This window comes from Triplophysa rosa, linkage group LG11, assembly GCF_024868665.1.
Source record: "Triplophysa rosa linkage group LG11, Trosa_1v2, whole genome shotgun sequence".
Classification (NCBI taxonomy): Eukaryota; Metazoa; Chordata; class Actinopteri; order Cypriniformes; family Nemacheilidae; genus Triplophysa; species Triplophysa rosa.
Genome location: NC_079900.1, coordinates 16,924,056 through 16,945,710, shown reverse-complemented (window position 1 = coordinate 16,945,710; position 21,655 = coordinate 16,924,056). Strand labels below are relative to the sequence as shown.

General features: G+C 43.9%; 1 protein-coding gene across 2 annotated transcripts in view; it reads right to left on the bottom strand.

The window, feature by feature from the left end:
* Positions 1 to 21,655, bottom strand: part of card11 (caspase recruitment domain family, member 11) — a 46,471-nt gene that overhangs the window by 4,628 nt on the left and 20,188 nt on the right. Inside the window, exons 2-22 of one of the 2 annotated variants that reach the window (XM_057345784.1) lie at positions 20,160 to 20,375; positions 18,999 to 19,136; positions 17,449 to 17,774; positions 17,167 to 17,346; positions 16,913 to 17,059; positions 14,058 to 14,183; positions 13,768 to 13,962; positions 13,474 to 13,632; positions 13,342 to 13,393; positions 13,030 to 13,154; positions 12,845 to 12,948; positions 12,506 to 12,558; positions 12,277 to 12,412; positions 10,997 to 11,195; positions 10,793 to 10,919; positions 10,209 to 10,449; positions 9,928 to 10,012; positions 2,130 to 2,225; positions 1,929 to 2,049; positions 1,587 to 1,766; positions 1,058 to 1,182 (exon numbers count right to left, since the gene is read on the bottom strand). In XM_057345784.1, coding sequence (XP_057201767.1) covers positions 1,058 to 1,182; positions 1,587 to 1,766; positions 1,929 to 2,049; positions 2,130 to 2,225; positions 9,928 to 10,012; positions 10,209 to 10,449; positions 10,793 to 10,919; positions 10,997 to 11,195; positions 12,277 to 12,412; positions 12,506 to 12,558; positions 12,845 to 12,948; positions 13,030 to 13,154; positions 13,342 to 13,393; positions 13,474 to 13,632; positions 13,768 to 13,962; positions 14,058 to 14,183; positions 16,913 to 17,059; positions 17,167 to 17,346; positions 17,449 to 17,774; positions 18,999 to 19,136; positions 20,160 to 20,361 — 3,117 coding nt within the window. In that variant the 5' untranslated portion in view covers positions 20,362 to 20,375. The remainder of the gene's footprint in view (positions 1 to 1,057; positions 1,183 to 1,586; positions 1,767 to 1,928; positions 2,050 to 2,129; positions 2,226 to 9,927; positions 10,013 to 10,208; positions 10,450 to 10,792; positions 10,920 to 10,996; positions 11,196 to 12,276; positions 12,413 to 12,505; positions 12,559 to 12,844; positions 12,949 to 13,029; positions 13,155 to 13,341; positions 13,394 to 13,473; positions 13,633 to 13,767; positions 13,963 to 14,057; positions 14,184 to 16,912; positions 17,060 to 17,166; positions 17,347 to 17,448; positions 17,775 to 18,998; positions 19,137 to 20,159; positions 20,376 to 21,655) is intronic. The other variant, XM_057345785.1, reaches the window with a different exon arrangement.

Sequence of the window (21,655 nt, the reverse complement as noted above, 5' to 3'; positions counted from 1 at the left end):
ACACATTATGAAGTGAAAAACAATACGCAGCCTCAAGTTAACCACCTGATAAAACCTAACATTCAGTCTTCATCTACAGCAAACATTAGACAACAGCCGCTATCTTTCTCCCACGCTGCTTTCCCTATCAGTTGCGGCACAGACTTGAGAGCTTTACAGCGCTCTCTATACACCGCTATAGAAAGGCAGTGTCTTCCTTTCGATTCCTTTTCTCTATGAGTATCCATTCTCTAGTGAGTGGAGATCTCTGAATTAGAGTATGAGTACAACTGCTGAAACACCTGCCGATATAGTCACCAATAAATTCTGTGCCAACCCACCAGATATTGAATTGTGCTTTTGCACACTTATAACCCAGGGTCATTTCAAACCTGGCTAAATGTAATCCTGGATTACTGTGTTAAATGTTTTACGCACTTTCTTTTACTTTGGGATTCATACTGTATACATTTGACACCACACTGGGATGGTAACTCCTCTGTGAGCATAAAATCATGTTTAATCCAGCATTAAAGAGACAGTTCACCCCAAAATAAAACGTCTGTCATCATTTACTCACCCTCGAGTTGTGCCACATCTGTATACACTTCTTTGTTCTGATGAACACAAAGAAAGATATTTGGAGGAATGCTTGTAACCAAAGAGTTCTTGGCCACCATTGACGACCACAGTAGGAAAAATGACAATGGTCGTCAATGGTGCCCCAGAACTGTTTGCTTTCCAACATTCTTCAAAATATCTTCTTTTGTGTTCAACGGAACAAAGATATTTGTAAAGATTTGCAACAACAAGACAGAATTTTCATTTTTGGGTGAACTGTTCCTTAACACATGGTTTGAACTTGATGTTAGTGTGAGTGTGTCTCTGGAAAGGGTTAAGCTCTTACAGTACGAAGAGGAAGCGCTTTTAAATGAGATTCGATACTTCTTGGCATAGCAGCGAATACATACAAATCTGACAACCCTCCCGAGTAAGTAGAAGAAATGACAGCACTTAAGAGCAAAAACATAATTTAGCTATTATTAAATTCATTTGAAAAGAACATTTATTACTGTACCTTGCAAGCGACCGCTTCGATATTTTCTGGGGTGATGCATTCAAATGTGCCCGCTTGCTTTTCTTTGGAATAAATGATGGGCTCTATCTTCTGTTTCATGAGGAATTCATCTTTTGTCAGAATGTCTGGAAAGAAGAATTGATAGTGCTTGGTTCAAGCCAAACAATGCTTACGTACAGGGATGAGAACCGTGAGGAATTGATGATTCTGAATCAAGTTCCAAGTTAACATTCCATTTATTATAACAAAACTCTGTAACCAGCTAAGTATTAGAAAGATCTGCTGACTAATAATTGACGGCACATTTGACCTAATTCGGTAATGCAAAACGTTCATGAAAATCTTACTGTTACATTTGTTTACCAATACAGTTCCTGTTTCCTAACTCCTATCCTAGGTATTTTACAGTACATATTTCCCACAAGTCTGTATTTAAACAGACTGAGTGGGTTGCTATCAAAGCTATAAGATCTACATGTATACAGTACTACATACATGCAACACAAAGTTTAACATAAACCGCTTTTACCTGGTTTGCAGATGTTGAATTCCATAGCACCTCCAAGATTGAGAAACTTATGGATGATGGTCTTGGCCAAGATGTTGGGCGTGAAGAAGACAGGCCTTTTGCGCTGGCATGTGTGTGGGGTCACTAGACTGTACGGTATGAGGTTCAAGCTCTTATTTAAGTCGCTCTCTGGGTCCGAGTCTGAAAGAACACAGCCAGCACATTGATCAGCTATTTAACGCTATACATTAAATGCAATTCGCCTTTTAGCACCGGCAGTTGGCATGAGAGACAGTGTGATTAAGCAAGTATGACATTCACCGCAAAGACTTCCCAGAAATAGATGAGGGTGGGGGTTCTTACCCTCAGGCCTCAGCGTTTCAAAACCCGGTCTGGAGACTGATGATGGATTTCCTCCATTGACAATACGGACACGCTCGCTGCTGTTCATCCTCTTGTACTTGTTATCAGCCCTGCTGACAAACTGACACCAGAGATCTCTATTAATCTCAGCAGGGTTCCTGCCGCAGGAGGTGCTGTGAGAAACTCTGAGAGATGTGTTACCTGTAATATCTGACAGATGAAGATGCTGGCTCTGGACAGCCGGGGACTGGACTTGGGGTCCGGTGATGGTGTGGGTTCCTCAGGCAGGAGAGTGCTCTGTGTGAAGCGAGAGGAAGAGAGATGATCATTAAAGATGACATGTTTGGCACTTTTGAAGTCAAATCGTGATGTAGACTAACATGAAATATGCAAAACTCCCTTTTGTGATACAAAAAGTTTTCATTACAGACTGTACTGTCAGTATAACAATATGAGTGGAAGAAAAACTGAAAACTTTATTCTGAATATTCCCTTTTTGCTTTAATGACACATTAATGAGACACTTTATAATCCAAACATTTTCTTAAATGTTCTCAAATTTAACATTGTTTATATACAGCCATAGAAAAAATAAGAGACCATTTAAAAATTAGTTTCAGCTTTTCTGAGTTTACTATGTGTTTAGGTAAACTGATTCTTTTTGTTTCATTCTGTGAACTACTAGCAATAATTCACCCAGATTTCAAATAAAAATATTTGCATTTATTTGCAGAAAATGAAAACTGGAGAAACAGGTCAAAATAACATGCTCTGTATTTTTTCAGACCTCAAGTACTGCAAAGAAAACAAGTTCATATTCACTTTTAAGCAATACAACAGTAATATGTGTACATGTTTTTGTGTACATTTTTTGTGTACAAATGTACATGTGTACATTTAGGAAAAGTTCAAAAATTATATTTTTATATGATAACCTTGATTTTCATGACAGTTTTCATGTGTCTTGTCACGCTGTCAGTCTTTCACATTGCTGTTGGATGACTTTATGTCACTCCTGAGGTTTGATTTTGTTGAAATTCAACAAACACTGGACTTGAATGGCCACAAAACTAATAGAAATGCTGAATAAATGAAAATTTGGAATGGTCTCTTAATTTTTTCTGCAGCTGTATATAACATAAAAAAACAGTTGGACTATTGTCTATGACCATCCATTACAAATCAATGTCCATTCAGCAACTTAGATATGTCTGAAAGACTACTATGATTTACATACAGTCTGTCAGTGTAACTAAAAATATTGCGTTAAAAGGTCAAAGAAAGTTAAAAATGGTTATGCAAAGTCAATTTACGGCCCAATGATTATAGGTGGACTCCAGAAAAAATGCAATACACCTGTTACATAAGGCTCATTGTATTACTTGTTATATAACTGGGCAATTCCATGCAAATGTCAACTTTACCATGAAAATACAGTTACTGACAGTTTCCTTTCTTTCGGTCTCTCGATGTTGTGTCGAGCCGACAGATGGGGTTCGTCCCTGAGAACCAATCGCTTCCGACTTCTTAGAAAAGGCCAATGAAATTGGTGAATGAAATTTGCATGCCGGACTCCGCCCCCAGATATCCGGGTATAAAAGGGAGACAGCGTGCCTCATTCATTCACCTTTTGTTCTTCGGAGCCTTCGCTCATGATCAACAGACTTCGCTACAAATAGCAACTACAAGACTGCCGGTTCTACGACGTGGTGCAGTGGACTGTCCCTTCCTGCGGCGACTTTCCCTGGGCGTCTCGGCGGTTCCAGAAGTGTTCGAGTTTTTTCTCTAAAAGAGCAAATTTCTCCAGCGTGGCATTTCCCGCTGTTCTCGTGGGTGCAACACACTCATCGAGGAGGGGGACGGACACGATGTCTGTTTCCAGTACGCTGGGGCAGATGTTGTGGATACGTCCTGCCCACACTGCGGGCGGTTGACGATTCAGACATTGCTTCACGGGTGGCTGTGTTCCCACGGGACTCAGCCACCACCTCGTCTGCTTCCCGTTCCACGACGGCAGGACTACGGCCCTGCCGCCCGCTACGGCGAGCAGCGAGGGTGATATGAGGATTACTGTGAGCGCTAATCCGTCAGCCACTGGCTCGCGGACCGTTCGCACCTCGTCTCGCTCGTCTGACCGTTCCCCATGAGACGGTCCCACAGTCTTGTTCCTCAACCACGTATTTGGAAACGGTACGTGATGATGAGATGTCTGTTGCAGCATCGGAGGGTGACTTACTGGCATCAGACTCCAACGATTCCTTGAAGCTCCCTCCCTCGGGGGGTCAAGCTCAGGAAGAAGCGGACGTCGAAATGTCAGCCATGCTTTCCCGGGCCGTCGGCATTGGGTTGCGGTGCACCGCACTGCCTCTCCCAACGCTCGCGGCTGGATACGCGGTACCTCGGGCTTGAGAGTGGCTCCAAGCCGCACTCGCCCCCAGTGCCGTGTTCTCCCGGAAGTGCATGAAGAACTTAGTATGACCTGGAACGCCCCCCATCAGCGCATACACGTCAACTAGTTCCATCGCCCTTTCTTCCCTCGATGGTGGGGCAGCTAGAGGATACGTCGATGTCCCCCAGGGGCTCGACCTAGACTCCCGTCCAAAGCACGTAGGCTTTTCGGCATCTGAGGTGTTGAGAGCTTACTCTGCTGCGGGCCAAGCTGTCCCCTCTCTCCACACTATGGCCATCCTGCAGGTCCATCAGGCCAATGCGCTGAGAGAGCTCCACGAGGGTAAGACCGACCCAGCGCTTATGCAGGAACTCCGCCCCGTCACCGACCTTGCTCTATGGGCGACCAAGGTGACCGCGCAGGCCCTGGGTCGGGCGATGTCCACACTTGTGGTCCAGGAGAGACACCTCTGGCTGAACCTTGCACAGATGAGTAATGCCGAGAAAGTCCGCTTTCTCAACGCACCCATCTCGCAAGGGGGGGCTGTTTGGTGATACAGTCGAGCCGCAGTTCTCGACAGTAAAGGAGCAGACAGAGGATATCAAGTATATCCTCCCCAGCCACGACTCGACCACCCTCTGGCCGCCGAGATCCCGTGCACCGTCTGCTTCCCAGCAGCCCTGGTCCTCTTCGAGACATCGAAGAGGAGACCACCACCCCGTCAGCAGCCGCGGCGGAAGCCAAAGCGGCCCTCATGGGAAGACCCCAGGGAGATCGAGAATACCTTCGGGCCCGACCCCAGCCATTCCATCGCTGGTTGGTCGATCCGGGACGGTTCCTGCCCCGTCCCAACAGCCCACTTCTAAGAGTTTTCTCTCTCTCTGGGCGTTTATCACAGCCGCTCTCACCCTCTACACGACGGTGTTCGGCAACTCGACGCTGCGGCAAGACCCAATGTCGAGGATAATCATCAGCCTAAGCACTCTCATTCGATGGTGCGTTGTGCTACATCATCGCCAGGCAGGTAAAACAGCAGAGCCGATCTCCTCTCCTGGGGCCCCCCATGGCTAGGGATCCGCACTGCCAGCCATCGAACCACCCCCTGAAGCAGAACGTACCCCTAGCCTCCCTGTCTCGGTCCCTGGGAGCCTGACAAGAGCTTCCCAAACCGTCACCGTGACTACAGGATACGGTCTGTCTCGGCTACGCGATCCAACTCCCCAGATGCCTGCCCAAGTTTCGGGGCATCCTCTCAACCTCAGTCAGAGGCAAGGATGCTCCCGTGCTTCGGGCCGAGGTCGCCACCCCTCTGGAGAGGAAGCGATCGTGCTTGTCCCTCTAGCCGAGATGTTCAACGGACTTACAGCCCGTACTTCATCGTCCCCAAAAAAGCGGGGGTCGCTAGATCTGCGTACCCTGAACAGGCACCTACTCAAGCTGCCATTCAGGATGCTCACGCAGAAGCACATCGACCTGAAGGACGCTTACTCTCATGTCTCGATTCTCCCTCGTCATCGCCCGTTCCTACGGTTCGCTTTCGAGGGTTAGGCATATTAGTACAGAGTCCTCCCTTTCGGTCTGTCCCTGTCCCCATGAGTCTTCACGAAGATCGTGGAAGCCGCCCTCACTCCCCTCAGGGAGAGAGGTGTGCGGGTACTAAACTATCTCGACGACTGGCTCATTTGACACACTCGCGAGATCTGTTATGTACACACAGGGACCTAGTGCTTCGGCACCTAGATCGATTAGGACCACAGGTCAACCGAGAAAAGAGCAAGCTCTCCCCTGTGCAGAGCATCCTCTTTTCTGGTATGGAACTCAACTCTGTCTCCATTACAGCGCGACTGACTACAGAAAGTGACAGTGTTGAACTGCCTGGAATATTTCAAGCAGTCAGCGGTCCCCCTGAAACAAAATCAGAGGCGGTGGTGATACCCCTCGGGTTGATGCACATGAGACTGCTCCAACACTGGCTACAGAGTCGAGTTCCCTGGAGAGCGTGGCACACCGACAGCAGGCGGATGGTGATTACGCCTCTCTGCCGACGCACCCTAACCCCATGGTCTTCAATGACCTTTCTACGGATGGGGGTCCCTCTCGGGCAGGTCACGAGGCGTGTCGTGGTGACGACAGACGCCTCCCTGCAGGGTTGGGGTTCCGTGTGCAACAGGCATGCATAGTCGGGGCGATGGACGGGCCCCCGCCTGCGCAGGCATATCAACTGCCTAGAGTTGTTGGATGTGCTACTTGCACTGAAGGGGCTACAATCTCTCATGCAGGCCAAGCACGTGCTGGTCCGGCGGACAGCACAACTGCCATAGCGTATATCAACCGCCAGGGTGGCGTTCGCTCACGGCAGCTAACACGACCTGCCTGACGCCTCCTCCTGTGGAGTCCGCAGGTGAGCAGATCTCTGTGAGCCACACATATCCCAGGCGACCTGAACCAGACAGCCGATGCGCTCTCTCGTCAGTTGACGCCTCGCGGAGAGTGGCGACTCCACCCCCGCGGAGTCCAGCTCATTGGGTACAGTTCGGGCGGGCTCAGGCAGACCTGTTCGCCTCCCTGGCCACCACCCATTGCCCGCTAGGGTACTCCCGTCCGAGGCCCCCCTCGGCACGGATGCTCTAGCGCACAGCTGGCCGTGGGACAAGCGGAAGTACGCCTTCCCCCCAGTGAGCCTCATTGCACAGACCCTGTGCAAGGTCAGGGAAGCGGAGCATCAAGTGTACTAGTTGCGCCATACTGGCCCAACCGGACTTGGTCTCGGAGCTAATGCTCTTGACGACAGCTCCCCCCTGGCTGATTCCCCTGACAAAAGACCTGCTTTCCCAGGGGAAGGGCACGTTATGGCATCCAAGGCCAGACCTCTGGAACCTCCATGTCTAGCCCCTGGACGGGACGAGGAGATCCTGAGTGGCCTACCCCCTGCGGCGGGTAAGACCATCACTCAGGCTAGGGCCCTGGCCACTAGGTGGCTACATGCCTGTAAGTGGTGCCTCTTCTCATCCTGGTGCTCTTCTCGAAGAGAATACCCACGGAGTTGCTCGATCGGGAACGTGCTGTCCCTCTAGAGACTCGAGAGTAATCTCTCCCCTTCCACACTGAACATGTATATAGCCGCTATTGCCGCTCATCACGACCCAGTTGCTGGTAAGTCTGTAGGACAGCACAACCTGATCATTTAGTTCCTAATGGGCGCGGGAAGGCTACTGCCTCACCTGCGCTCCATACCCTCTTGCGACCTTGATGCGGTCCTGGTGCCCCTCGGAGATGCCGCTCTTTCTCTCCTCTCAATGAAGACGGCTCTCCGGATGGCGCTCAAGAGGGTAGCGGACCTACAAGCATTCTCCGTGTCCACAGATTGCCTAGAACTCGGGCCCGGTGATTCTCACGCTATCCTGAGACCCCGGCCCGGCTACGTGCCCAAAGTTCCCACCACTCCCCCTAGACACCAGGTGGTGAACTTACAGGCACTCCCCACCGGGGAGGAAGACCTAACCCCATCCGTGTTGTGTCCAGTACGCGCATTGCGCCTCTGCTTGGACCGCACACAGAGCCGCAGGAGCTCTGAGCAGCTCTTTGTCTGTTTTGGAGATCAGCAGGGAGGGCTGTCTCAAACAGAGATTGGCGCACTGGATCATGGACGCCGTCACTACTGCGTACCTGTCCTAAGATTGCCCGCGCCCACTGGGTGAGAGCTCTCTCCACACGGAGTATAGCCTCCTCGTGGGCACTGGTTCGAGGCGCCTCTCTGGCAGAGCTGCGGGTTGGGCTACAACCATCACCTTCGCGAGGTCCTACAGCCTCTGCGTAAACCGGTATCAGCTCGAGTCTTGCAGGCATCAGGCAAGACCAGCGGCCGGTAGGGTGTACGCCTATGACAATATCTCCCCCCCTTTCTTCTAGGGGGGTCGGCGTACTAAACTAGCCTCCCTTCTTCCCCCACTGGGTGAAGAACAGGCACTCCATCCATCACTAAGCAAGCACCTCCTGCGGGCGGGCTGGGCAGAGCAGCCCTGCCCCTTAGGCCGGGTACCAACTGAGTTATCCACAACATAGCTCTAACCGGACCAAGTGCTACCGGACGTTGTAACCCCCCAGCAGGGCGGTTCCATCTGATGTATCCTCATGATTGGTTCCCACCTTGGTAACCCATGACCCTCCCTAGGTGAACCTCCACCTCGCGGTTAACTCCATCAGTCCGCACATTCCTCCCATGAGTTCTCCCCTAACGGTGAGACCATGTTGGTATCTCCACTAAACTCCTCCCTGCGATAGGAAGTGGTCTCTGTAGCGCATCCCCCATTTGAGAAAGTTGCGCTTACCCAGTGGCCTTACGGTACCGGGCGGCTTCTCGCTGTTAGAGAAACAAGGTCGCCGCCTGTGAGGCCGAAGGCAGGGGCCTTCCCACCTTTCAAGAAAGCTCTAGGACCCCCTACCTACCTACTGGTAGGTTACAATTTCGCGGTAGCGCTCACGGCTGACACGCCCAGGCCAGTCACTGTCGCTTCGCTAGAGATTGTGACAGGGCACAGTGTTGTGGCGTTTTCCATAGGAACCCCATCTGTCGGCTCGACACAACGTCGAGAGACCAACAGAAAGGGAATGTCTTGTTTACGGATGTAACCTCAGTTCCCTGATGGAGGGAACGACACGTTGTGTCCTTTTTGCCACAACACGTGCTGCCCACTGCAGCAGCCGTGAGAGGTCTCAGGCTCCTCAGAACTAAGGTGAATGAATGAGGCACGCCGTCTCCCTTTTATACCCGGATATCCGAGGGCGGAGTCTGGCATGCAAATTTAATTCGCCAATTTCATTGGCCTTTTCTAAGAAGTCGGAAGCGATTGGTTCTCATGGACGAACCCCATCTGTCGGCTCGACACAATGTCGAGAGACCGACAGAAAGGGAACGTCTTGGTTACGGATGTAACGAGACGTTGTGTCCTCATCTGTCGGCTCGACACAACGTCTTGTTCCCTCCATCAGGGAACTGAGGTTACATCCGTAACCAAGACGTTTTCATGTCAATCTTTGGTAGTTTAAATACCCATGTGTGACTTTTCTTAAAGGGATAGTTTACCCAAAATGAAAATTCTGTCATCATTTACTCCCCCTTTTGAAAATTTAAACAACGACTTTCTTCTGGAGAACACAAACGATGATGTTTCAAAGAATGTTGGTAAACTAAAAACGTTGGTCCCCATTGACTTCTATTGTATGGACACAAGACCAATGCAAGTCAATGGGGACCAACGGTTACCAACATTCTCCAAAATATCTTCTTTTGTGTTCTGCAGAAGAATGAAAGTCATACAGGTTTGAAATGACAAGAGGGCGAGGAAATGATGACAGAATTTTCCTTTTTGGGTGAACTATCCTTTTAACATAAAAAAAAAACATTATATATATATATTTCCCCCCCTAAAGTCAGGTAAGCACATCCAGAACTGTCACATCCACAAAGGTCCCTATTCCACATAAATGAGCACAAATGAAAAGAATCTATTTCGAGTTTTGACTGCAAATGTCAACTCTGGAATTATTTACCAAACTATTAACCTGCATTCATGCTCTACCCAGTTTTGTTAATGATGTAATGGAACTGACCCGCAGCCCACGAAAAGTATCGATTTCCTCTCGACCTCCTCGACACATCAGCTTCTGTATCTTCACCAGGAGAAGCTGCTGGGCTCTGGGGAGGAGGTGACGGTCAAGTTTACTTAACAGCTCTTTATGAAAACTGACATACATAAATACCCCACACACTCCATACTCACAAATAACCTGACAGGTCTGTTTATACATGCCAAAGTGCTGCTCATTTGTGTTTGATTGAAAACGATAGTGTTGCTAGAGACACTATAAAGTTGCTCTAGTCTGTTTTTTACCTGGAATAACTTGGTATAGTGCCCCTCTCCAGGTCTTTGTTGGTGAAAGGGTCTACACGGGCACACAGCCACTCGCACTTGCCCTGGTGCATGGTGTCCAACACGTGAAGAACCTCATCGCACCGTACGTTCAAAGAGCAGCTGTCCAGCTGGCTGGAGATGTTCAGATTGAGACGGATGTAGAAGGAGTCTCCCGACACCACCGTGCCATCTTCAATATCCTTCACCAGTTGCCTGTAGCCTGGAAATAAAAAAGCCGGGTCAGTGACCTTCTGTGACCCACTAAACAGCACATAGGAGCCGAAAGGGTCTTGTTCTTCTCACAGCCGAGACTTCAATGGCCGTCTAATGGCTGTATCTCTGGTACTGGATACAGTCCAGCCGAGTGAAATCTTCGTGAGAGAGAGACACGGTCTCAGGCCTGGAGATAGACTCTCTCACACCAAACAGACGAGCAGAACATTGATTCAGACTGTGCCGTGGGCTAAAAGACCAAAGCCCAGGTTTTCTTCAGAGCTTGTATATGTAATAAATCTCCACCTGGGGGATTTTTTCTTGAAAGAAGCTACTTTCTATGTACTCACCATCAAAGTTTAACTTGTAATGGAGATGCACTTGTCCGGTACATCTCTGCAGGGTCCAGTGGGCTTCCTCCTTGGTGCATGTGTCTAAAGCCACACTCTGGGCTTCTCCATGCACACTGCCTTCCAGCTAGAGGAGAATCAAACCAAAGTGATTAGGTTTTTGGGTTATTTTGATTGTGGAACACATACAGGATCCAGCCTCACCATTAAAAGATGGTAGCCGATTAGAACCCCGGCCCGTTCTGCGTTAGAGCCGGGCAGGACAGACGTGACAAAGATGCCACTATCGTTTCCACCAATCAGATCGATTTGTGTTAGAAGGTTTTCTCCTGAGAGAGAGAGGCTCTGCACAGGCCGCAATGAGCTGCGTGGAGGACCTGAAGTCAAGGAAGGACGAAACGGTCTGGAGAAAGAAAATGAACAGTTATAGATGGAAGGTTCTTTTAATAAATATTATCAAAAGGGAAAATGGAACTTAAGAAATAATTTACAAAAAAGATTCAGTCATATGGACTTTTTTATGGTCCTGTTTTTAAGTTTTTTAGAAATATGTGATGATTGTTTAAAGGGATACTTCACCCGAAAATGAAAATTCTGTCATCATTTACTCACCTTCGAGTTGTTCCGATTTGTTCTGATGAACACAGAGTAAGATATTTGGAAGAATGCTTATAATCAAACAGATCTTGCCCCCCATTGACTCCCATAGTAGGAAAAATTACTTTATCATTTTTTTTTGTTCTGTTGAACACAAAATAAGACATTTTGAAGAATGTAGGACAGCAAACAGTTCTGGGGCACTTTTGACTACCATTGTCATTTTCCCCTACTATGGTAGTCAATGGGGGGCGGGATCTGTTTGGTTATAAGCATTCTTCCAAATATCTTTCTCTGCGTTCATCACATAGACTGTATAAAAGATGGACAGCATGACGCCGCTTCCTTCCATTGTTATGAATTGAGCATAAATTGTCCGACGATGTGGACTGACATGTTACGCAAAAACGTCAGTTGAGTCATTACGATTGATGACTCAATCGTAAACGAAGAAATCATGCTACCACACCCTTTTTTTTATAACATCTTATAACTTACTAAATCCAAACTTATTAAAAAAACGAACACTTGGACATATATCAAAGTGATAAAACTGACTAAAATAACAGAAAACTATAAAAATATATTTGAAGTGTAATTGGATTTTATAGTCTGGCTCCTGTCCTTTTTGATGACATGAAGAGGGTGGGGTTTAAGGCCTGTACTGCAGCTATCCACCAGGGGATGATCAAAGAGCTTCACTTTTCAGGACGTGTGAGGCAGGCACCCCTGGTTCATCAGACGTTTAAACAGATTTGGAACAACTTCATTTTTGGTTGAACTATCCCTTTAAGATTCTTTTTTTAAGTGTCACAGAACAACACATTTTCGTGTTATCTTCTCCGTTCAACAACATACTGTCGAGATCAAAAATATAACACCAAAACCTCTCTAAAGAGAATTTCCTGAAGATGTTATTGACTTGCTCCAGATCATAGCAGTCTATTGTCTCAGACTGGTGGGATGATGATGATGAGTGGATGGACGAAGGCCCGTAGGAGGACATTTCTAAATCATGGTCATCTACAGCAAACAATCAGACAAGTTTCATGAATACAATTTACATGCACGAATCAGATACAGAGTGGGTGAAATAAGTCATTTGCATGTTTATACCCATATCTGCATTGTCTCCGCTGTCTGTATCTGCGGTGTCTGAAAGAGGAACACTAAAAAAAATACAGGGCATTACAATTTGCCACAAACAAGCCCGGTCTCGACACAAATTTGAAATACTATATGAATTTAATAGTTTGTACCAGTAACACTAAATGTAGTATTGTAATTTGTGTCACAAATGTTATATATGTTAAATCATCTAATATTAATCAATTTATTAATAATAATTATATTAAAATTACCTGAGGGGTTGAATTGTCAGAGTAAATATTTTAAGGTATAATCACTTTCACTTTGTTCTGCGTGTACATCATACAGAGCTGTGTTTTTCCTTACCACTTGAACTGAGAACTTGGAGTCTCCTTGATCCTTCTGACAATAGAGTGATGGTCCGGAGGCTCAGGTGCGGTGGACAATATGCTGTCATTACGGCAACGCAGCTAAGAGACGAACGCACAAACAAAGCGTTTGTCAACACATTAAAGCTGCATGGAGAGAGATGAAAATAAATAGAATCATACATTTTTATTGAAGATCTCTCCAACGTAACTGAGTGTGACAGGAGAACTAATGATGCTGCTATTGGCAGGACTTGTGTTGTCAGTGACCAAAGGTTCTGACGGATCTCCATTGGTGATGGGCACTGCTGTATAATATAAGACAAAAGAGAATGAAAACCCTAGTTGAAAGCAGTCAGAGCTTTTCATGTCATACAGTATTTTTAAGCAAACCCCTTAAGGGCAAAATTTGGCAAACGTTATTGAAATGCATGTGATATGTGCTACATTTGCAGCAAACAGTTCTGGCTGTCAGAGCTCTAACAAATATTTTACCTGGGAACTGCGGACTTTTTGGTGCTGTAATTGGAGATTTTGTTATGCCAGTCTAAAAAAAATAGGAATGTCACATTTGCACAAGACCTGAACGTTGTGCAATATAAAGTATGTGATATAAAGCGGTTTTACATTTCGGCTCACTTTTTTGATGTTATATCTACGTGTGAATTTAATGTGCTCTTGATCATCGACAGTCTCTTCTCCAGAATCCTCCGAAGGTCCTCCGGTGTTTGGGTCAGACTGGGCAAAGTGAGCTATGTTCTGTGGAGTAATGTCTCGTGGCAAACTCTGAAAGAAAAACATGAAACAAATTTAGAAAAACAAATGAATCTTATTGATATAACTAATACACAACACTGGGTTCTTTTCAACCCAACGTTGGGTCGAAAAGGGACACACCCAGTCGATTTTACATTTTCTCACCTGATCCAGACCATTATCCTTAGACATGCGTCTCAGTTTGCACTCCAGGTTGACTATCTGCGCTTCTTTTCTTACAATCTTGATTTGAAGCTCGTCGCTCTTTTCCTCCAGCTCCCGTATTTGCTTGCGATACTTGTCTTTATCGATCAGACACTGGGACACGAGGTGCTGAGCATCATCTCTTGACTTGAAGGCCTGCGAGATACACAACAACAGATTACATCAGCAGCCTATTATACTGTTTATTCAGAAAGTAAACACATCTAAGAGCTGGAACATTAGATACCGACCTGGTCGCGTTCACGTTCCACCTCTTCAAGCTGCACCATGATGGTATTCATGCGGTTCTTGTACATTTCACAGTCCTTCACCAGAGTGGAGCACTTCAGTTCAAGGTCTTCCTTCTCTTCCAGGTACTGTGCATTAGATGAAACATTTCTCTTTTAAACCAATCTCATTTAAAGATCTGAATAGAGCGCGGTGGCACCATTCAATACCGTCTCGCTTGACCCTGAGAGGTGAACTGTTTTGAAAGATTTGAAGGCTAAAACTTGTTTTCTTTTCACACTTTATTAATACTCACCCATCAGACCATCATTTCACACTAGGCAGTTTATGACAGAAACAGTTTGTCACAGCTACATTCTCCATCATTACAGAGAAAATTTGCGATGAATGTGCATCTTCCATACAGCCAAAATGTTTCAATGCTTCAGGTCAAAAAAGTAAAAGAAATGAAAGTTCTTGGCCGAAGCCGAATAAAAATGAAACACTTGGGCGAAGGTCGAACACCGAACATGGCTTTTCGTGTTTCTTCTATTTATTTAGCCAGTTTTTTTACTATTGCATAAACTGAATGGTCAAAATGTGCTTTTTATATTTTGTCTTGCTTTTCAATATAATACAATGTAACTTAAAATAAAATTGAGCAAAACAAGTAGGCTAAATTAAAACAAAAAGTGAATAACCTATATTAGGACTATGACTGACTGCTGAAAGAATGTACTGTACTCTGTACCCCTACAACAACAACGGGGCTACTGTCAGACCGCCCCCTCCAGTCTGTAGTACACAAGCTACGACCGGTAAAGAGGCTTTCATTCAGAAATTTACTCCGGCGCGGCAAGTTACGTGCTGTTTCTTAAAAATGCTCCACACACTGCCGACATGTTTGCTTTGCTACATTAATAAAGCATGCGTCTCTCGCTCTCTCTCTGCTGCTTGGTCATATCACATGTCATGTTCGGTGAAATTTCTTCGGCCATTTCACTTATTAATATGTTATATTAATATTTTCGGATGCCGAACATTCGGTGCAACCCTTTAGGTCAGGAGTCTTCAACTAAAATTGCTTGAGGTCCAGTAAACGAACCCTCCTTACCAGCCGAGGTCCGCACAATTAAATACCTAAAAATATGAATAGATGGTTTTTCATATCTATATGATGGCATAATGTCTGACAACAATATAATGAAGGAAAATGTGCAAAATGCCCTAATCTCTAAACCTGCACTGAACATACATTCATTTCAACATGAACAACTTTAAAAGAAAACTAAAGTGTTGTTTTCTACTGAGATTAACAAATAGCAGCATCAAGTTGTAACTGATCATCCTCTGATAACATTTCAGCTCTTCTTGTGGCTGTTGCTGCTGAAAGGGGGGTTTGTTTAATATTTTCTTTTAGTTCATGTCTTTATTTTCCTTCTAAAAGTGTTTCACACGCAGCCTGCATGCACTCTTTTACTATTTCCCCATCAGTAAAGGGCTTGTTATGTTTTCCTAAGATACACTGTATACTTAGTGAACATTTATATGCTCGTTGTTGGGCGGTAAGTGAGTGAGGGAGGACCCGTGTAGATCGCTACTACTGGGCTTTTAGCTAATATATGTCCGTGTCCTTACCTCGGACTGCTGCGGGCAAGTTTCTTCATAGTTTCTATGTCTAGTTTCATAATGCCGTTTAATGTTTCCAGTATTGACAACCGCAACAGACTCTGAGCAAATGAGACAAACCGGCCTAATGCATGTCAATGCAGGAACAACAAATGCAAATCTCTCGACCCATTCACATGGTTTTCAGCGTCAACTTTTCTAACTTTTGAAAAGGACATTGTTTTTCAGTCACGGAGAGTTACATCTGTCTGCGCGCTGTGCAGCGAGTCTGTCTCGGCTCTCTTCACTCATCGGCATCTGAACGTAGCAACAGTGCGCAAATGTTAACTGTCCGTGGCGCCGTAGGACCCAAACTGCTACTGAGCGGACCTTGATGTGCCTGCTATAAATTTGATTGCATTAGAAAATAATGTTAGGCGTTCAATTATTTATTATGTCAAAAGGCTTTGAGGTCTGGACAGATGCATCTCGCGGTCCGCATTCGGACCGGAGTCCGTTAGTTGGTGACCCCTGCTTTAGGTCAACATAGTTTCTGGAGAAAAACTCTTTCCCCACCCAAACCATAATCTTAAACAAAACTTACTCAGAAAATCATAGGAACTGACTGGTAAAAAGTGGCCATTTCTTTTAAACTGCAAATAGCCTACTAACCCAGTAATCCAGTTTAGACTGGTTTACACATCTTTATTTTCTTTTTTAAACCATTTTATTTTCGTAGTGTTTATTTTGTGTCAAAAATACAAAAGCTGTTGGTTGCCAGAGATGGCAAAATGAAATTCAATTGTAATGGTGAACTAGTTTCCTTTAAAATGCACAATATTCAAGAAGTGAAACCTTCAAAAGAGGGCTCCGATAAGACGCCACCGCTGACCCCTCCTCTTCCTGTCTTACTCTGAATTCTGACACATTCAGCCAGTGCTTCAGATGCGCTGCTAATTAAAGATGCATCACATTGCAGAAGAGGCCAGTCCTCATCATCAGCCTCTGTCACTTCTCCTTTATGTGTGCCTACACTTCATTATTTCAAGCTGTCAACTAAAACTCTTGTTCTGTGACCATACTCTTAAAGATCTATGATAATCTTGAATTAAGCATGTTTATTTTGAGGTTACTAAAAAATCTGACAATCTGACATGAATACAGTAATTGGCCTACAAACTGACGCACTTTTTCCAAAGCCTTCCTAGACCGCATCGTAAGGCATCACAGAGTAAACTGATGTGGTAAAATATATAATTCACGTCCTAACCTTGTCCCTGAGCTCCTCGGCCTGTCGAACCTCTTCATGCAGGTTATACAGTCTGTTAACCAGCTCCTGCCGGTCCTCCAGAGCCTCCTGTCGATCGTGTTCCAGGATATCCAAGATAGCCTTGTCCGAATCAGGCAGAGGCCCGGGCTATGCGTGAATGAAAACAACACAAGCATTCAAAACAAACTTGACCTCTTCCATCCGTTTGCTTTTCACTGTCAGTCATATCCTGCGAGGTACAAAGTGGTCTTCACCTGTATGATGGACTGTAGCTCCTGGAGTTTGATCTTCAAGACCTCATTCTCTCGCTCTAGCTCGAATATCTGCTCTTTTCGAGGCCGGTTCTCGATGTCGTTCTTGAGTTTCAGAGACTGTCTCCTCTCCATTTTGCACTCCTCTTCAACCTTGTTGAGTTTGTGTTTCAGCTGGTCAATCTGGAGGAAACAGTGGGACAACAAGCAACATTTGTATTCAACATTTAAATCTGTTTACAAATCTGTACAATCTGCCAATCAATCCATCAGAAGCTCTCAGACCTCTAGCTGCAGGTCTCGACTCCTCATGATGGCCATATTCTTTTCCTCGCTGAGCTGGGCGTACCGCATGGCCAGCTGATAGTTGTCATCTTTCACCTTGATGAGTTCATCGTTGTAGTTATTCCGCTCTTCTTTCATTTTATTGTAGCGCTCCTGGAACGTAAGAAGCTCCTGGTTGGCCAGCTTTAGTTTCTTGTGCTGGTCCTCTAGCGTGCGACATTTGGTCATGTAGTCCACCCGCTGCACGTCTTTAGCCTTGGACTGATGCTGCAGCTTTATGACTTCATTCATTAAAAACTGAATGAGCCCTTCTTGACCCTCTTCCACTGCATACAGAATTACACATTTCAATGCTAGACTTTCCTGAATATTTTAAATCAGCTTTTATTTTGATATTTTTTGCTTTTTGTTTATTTTACTTCATTTTTTACAGCAAATTTGGTTATGTGCTCTTGTCAGTTAATTTTTTATTTGTTATGTTCATTATAAGTTGAATTTATTTTTATCTCAGTTTTATTTTAGTTTTTATTTATTTTCAGTTCATAATTTTAGTGCCTCAAACTTTTTTTCTTGTTTATTGCTGAGGCAACATTTCTAATATTTGTTTGGTTTATCAAATAATATTTTGTTCAATATATTTATTTGATTTCAATTAGTGCTGTTGTCAAATCAATTAATCACGATTAATCGATTCCAAAATAAATGTTTGTGTTTATATAATATATGTTTATTTATATAAATACACAAACATACATTTATATATTTAAGAAATATAAGAAATATATATTTATACATAAAGAAAACTACATTTAAATATAAATGTACAGTATATATATTTATGTAAATATTTATTGTGTGTGTGTGTGGACTTAAGACCTAGACCTGAATGCACACCAACACATGGGGATTTGTGTCACTGTGGGGACCAAAATTGAGGTCCCCACGGGCACAAAAGCTTATAAATTGGACAGAACTATATATTTTTTAAATCTAAAAATGAAAAAGTTTTCTATGATCTTTAGGTTTAGGGGTTGGGTTAGGGGATAAAATATACAGTTTGTACAGTATACAACTCATTACACCTATGGACTGTCCCCACGGAGATAATAAACCAGACTGTGTGTGTGTTTGTGTGCGTTTATATATACATATAATTAAAATAATTATACATGACACACACATATATTATATAAACACAAAGATTTATTTTGGAATCAATTAATCTATTTAAAGGACTAGTTTCGATGAACAGAAATGTTTTAGTAGTTTTAGTAAACATGGTACCATGTTTTGGACAATAGTAATATACAGTACCATAGTAATTTTGTTGTAAAAGTAATTTTGTTGTTATAGCTATATAATAATTATACCTTAGTATTACCATTTGATACCATGGTACAACCACATTTTTATAAGAGTGCTGCACCAATTTAAAAGGGAATTTAAGGCTCATCCCAGAGAGTAAGCATATGGTACAAGGCAACAAACATTTTAAAGCTGTGGTCGTAGGTCATTTATATGGGTGGCATTTTAATTTAAAAGTGTCTCACCGACTATAGTGGAACATCTGCGGGTGGGTTCCTTCCCCGTCACGAGTTTGTAGAGGTCAGGGTAGTACAGTTCCAGACTCTCTAAAAACACCACATATCCTCGTTCCCCTTTCGTGTGCAGGATATCTAACAATCGACCTAAAAAGTAAAAACAGAGCATCGATATCGTTGTACCTTAAAAAAGTGCTGTTTATTTGTTTTATGCCTCTAAAGATATGTTCAGCACCATGATGTGGAGTCAACAAACTCTTTAACCAGACCCAGTTCATTTAGATGCTACCACGTGATGTGAACCGAAAAAGAAAACAATTGTATCGTGTCTAGCATTGCTGTACAATACAAATTGATACAAATTTCCTGATTTGTCTTTGATAAAGCGCTGCATTGCGAACTCATTAGAAAAAGTCACATCGCAAAAAGTACTCGAAAATCTTCTTTATTATGTACCAGACTGCCATTCCCAGGCGGAAAAAGAATCATTAGGGGGCTGTGAAAATCCCAGCCGTGGTAAACAAGCTTTTGATGTGCTGCTTTGTGACAAACAAACAGCCCAGAGTTTAGCAAGCTGCCTAGAAATCCTTGTCATCCATTCTGCCTGTGGCCATTGAGAAGTTGAAAAATGGTATGGAGGTTCAGGAAGGAGTCGTTGGGAAAGAAAAACTACAGCAGTGGCTCACAGGATTAAAAGCATCCATTCATCATGCCATTACACTACTGGAAAAACACAGCGAACGATGGGACGACCAAGTTACTGATTGATGATGTGATTTGCATGTAAATGTTTTCAGCGTGAAATTTGCATTTTCATATTCTACCGTGTTTAGTATTTTTGTCACTCGCATGTATGAATGTTGATGCCCACACAATTCGATTTATAGATCACAGCAGCCCTTGACAGATCTTGTAAGAACATTAACAATACTATATTTTATGCTTAGCGCTGAAGGGTGACATTTCTACGTTAAGTACACCATCAAATGCGATTGCAAAAAAAGGTTTCCTGAACACTCCTCCATCCCCCATTGGTTGGACAAACAGAAATCATGCACCAACCTGGTCGAACGAAAAATCTATACACATCAGATTAAAGCCAACAAACATACAAAACGCTCACCAGACATAAACACAAACACACACAACACAACACACAGAGAACAGCACCTGCTCTGTTGGCTTTGGATTCCAGCAGGCGAGAGTTGAGCACCTCATCTTCGTCCTGCTCATCGATGACCTTGCATTGGCGCAGGTATGAGGTCAGCTTGTTTGGGTTGATGAAGCGGCACAGGATGTACCGGTTTTTCTCGGCGTTCTCCCACAATGCCTCCCCATAGTCCAGTAAATTCACCGAACCTCCGTTCTCCATACCTGAAGAGGCCTCTGACACATGAATGAAGAATCATTAACTGTTCCAGACGGTATCTCAACACTCTTCTTATATCCATGACATCAATGAAACATCAGATATAACCCCCCCCCCCAAAAAACTGTATGTGTATCCATTCAGCTGTAACAACACTTTAAATTGTTTTCTCAACCTGTCGTCTGACACTGTAAACACCAGTAAAGTTCATTATATTTCATTTAAATACAACAATATATAATATGCACCATAATGTGTTGACAATGACACTTGCATATCACTGCTCTCCTTCTGAAACCTTGTATCTCCATATTTTGTGATTTTTATTTTTTGCCATAAATGATAAGTATTAGTCATACTTTATGTTTGTCGAGATATTTTGCAAATATCTAACCAATAAAAATGATTAAAAAGTGCTTGTCAACTTCGACAACACAGTATTTAATCATTTAAAAAGTACAGTGTTTTTTTCATTTACTGAAAGACAGCTCATTTGGGCATTCCAGGATTTGGAAGAACAGCGACGATGTAAATCATTTAAAAATTTGAACAGCTGTGTAATTGTGTGACCTTTAATACCCATAAATGATTATTAATACATATTGATAATATGATAATATATAATTCATGCATGGATGACTTGTAGCTGTGGTGGTGGATCTGTGCCACACTGTGACACATTTGTGCACTAAAACAAGCGCTTTTCACTGTGGTATATAACACACCGCTTTGGTTTTGAGCACAGGGTAACTAGCTTTGTTTATAAGAACACAGGGCCATGAATTTATGACAACCTTGGTCGGTATTTTGTCAGTCCACATGTTTGTATTGCTCTTACGGAATGTAAAACAAGATTTTAACTTTTTTACACAGGGCTCCAGACAAAAAAATCGGTTAAGGAGTCCTCAACCAATAGGATGGGTAATGGGTAAACCCATTGGCTCCTATAGGGGAAAAGGCAGGCACTAAATTATTTTTTTAAGAGCCACATAACATGAACTTACATTTTTAAATCACATACTTTTATTAAAAAAGAGGCAGAGAAGTGTTGTTATAGATTGATGCTAAGACGACTGTTTAAACTCTGAATATACCAGACCAAATTACTCTGAATTAATTTGAACTAACAGAAAATGTGCATGTCAAGACCAAATTTATACACTAAGAAAAAGTATATATTTTATTGTTTATAGAGTTTAAAGCAAAACAAAGTTCCCTGAACTTATCCGCGATTAGTTTCGTTTTAAATGTCTCAAATATCACATTGTTCATCCTCAGGTTCATTCAAATCCAGCAT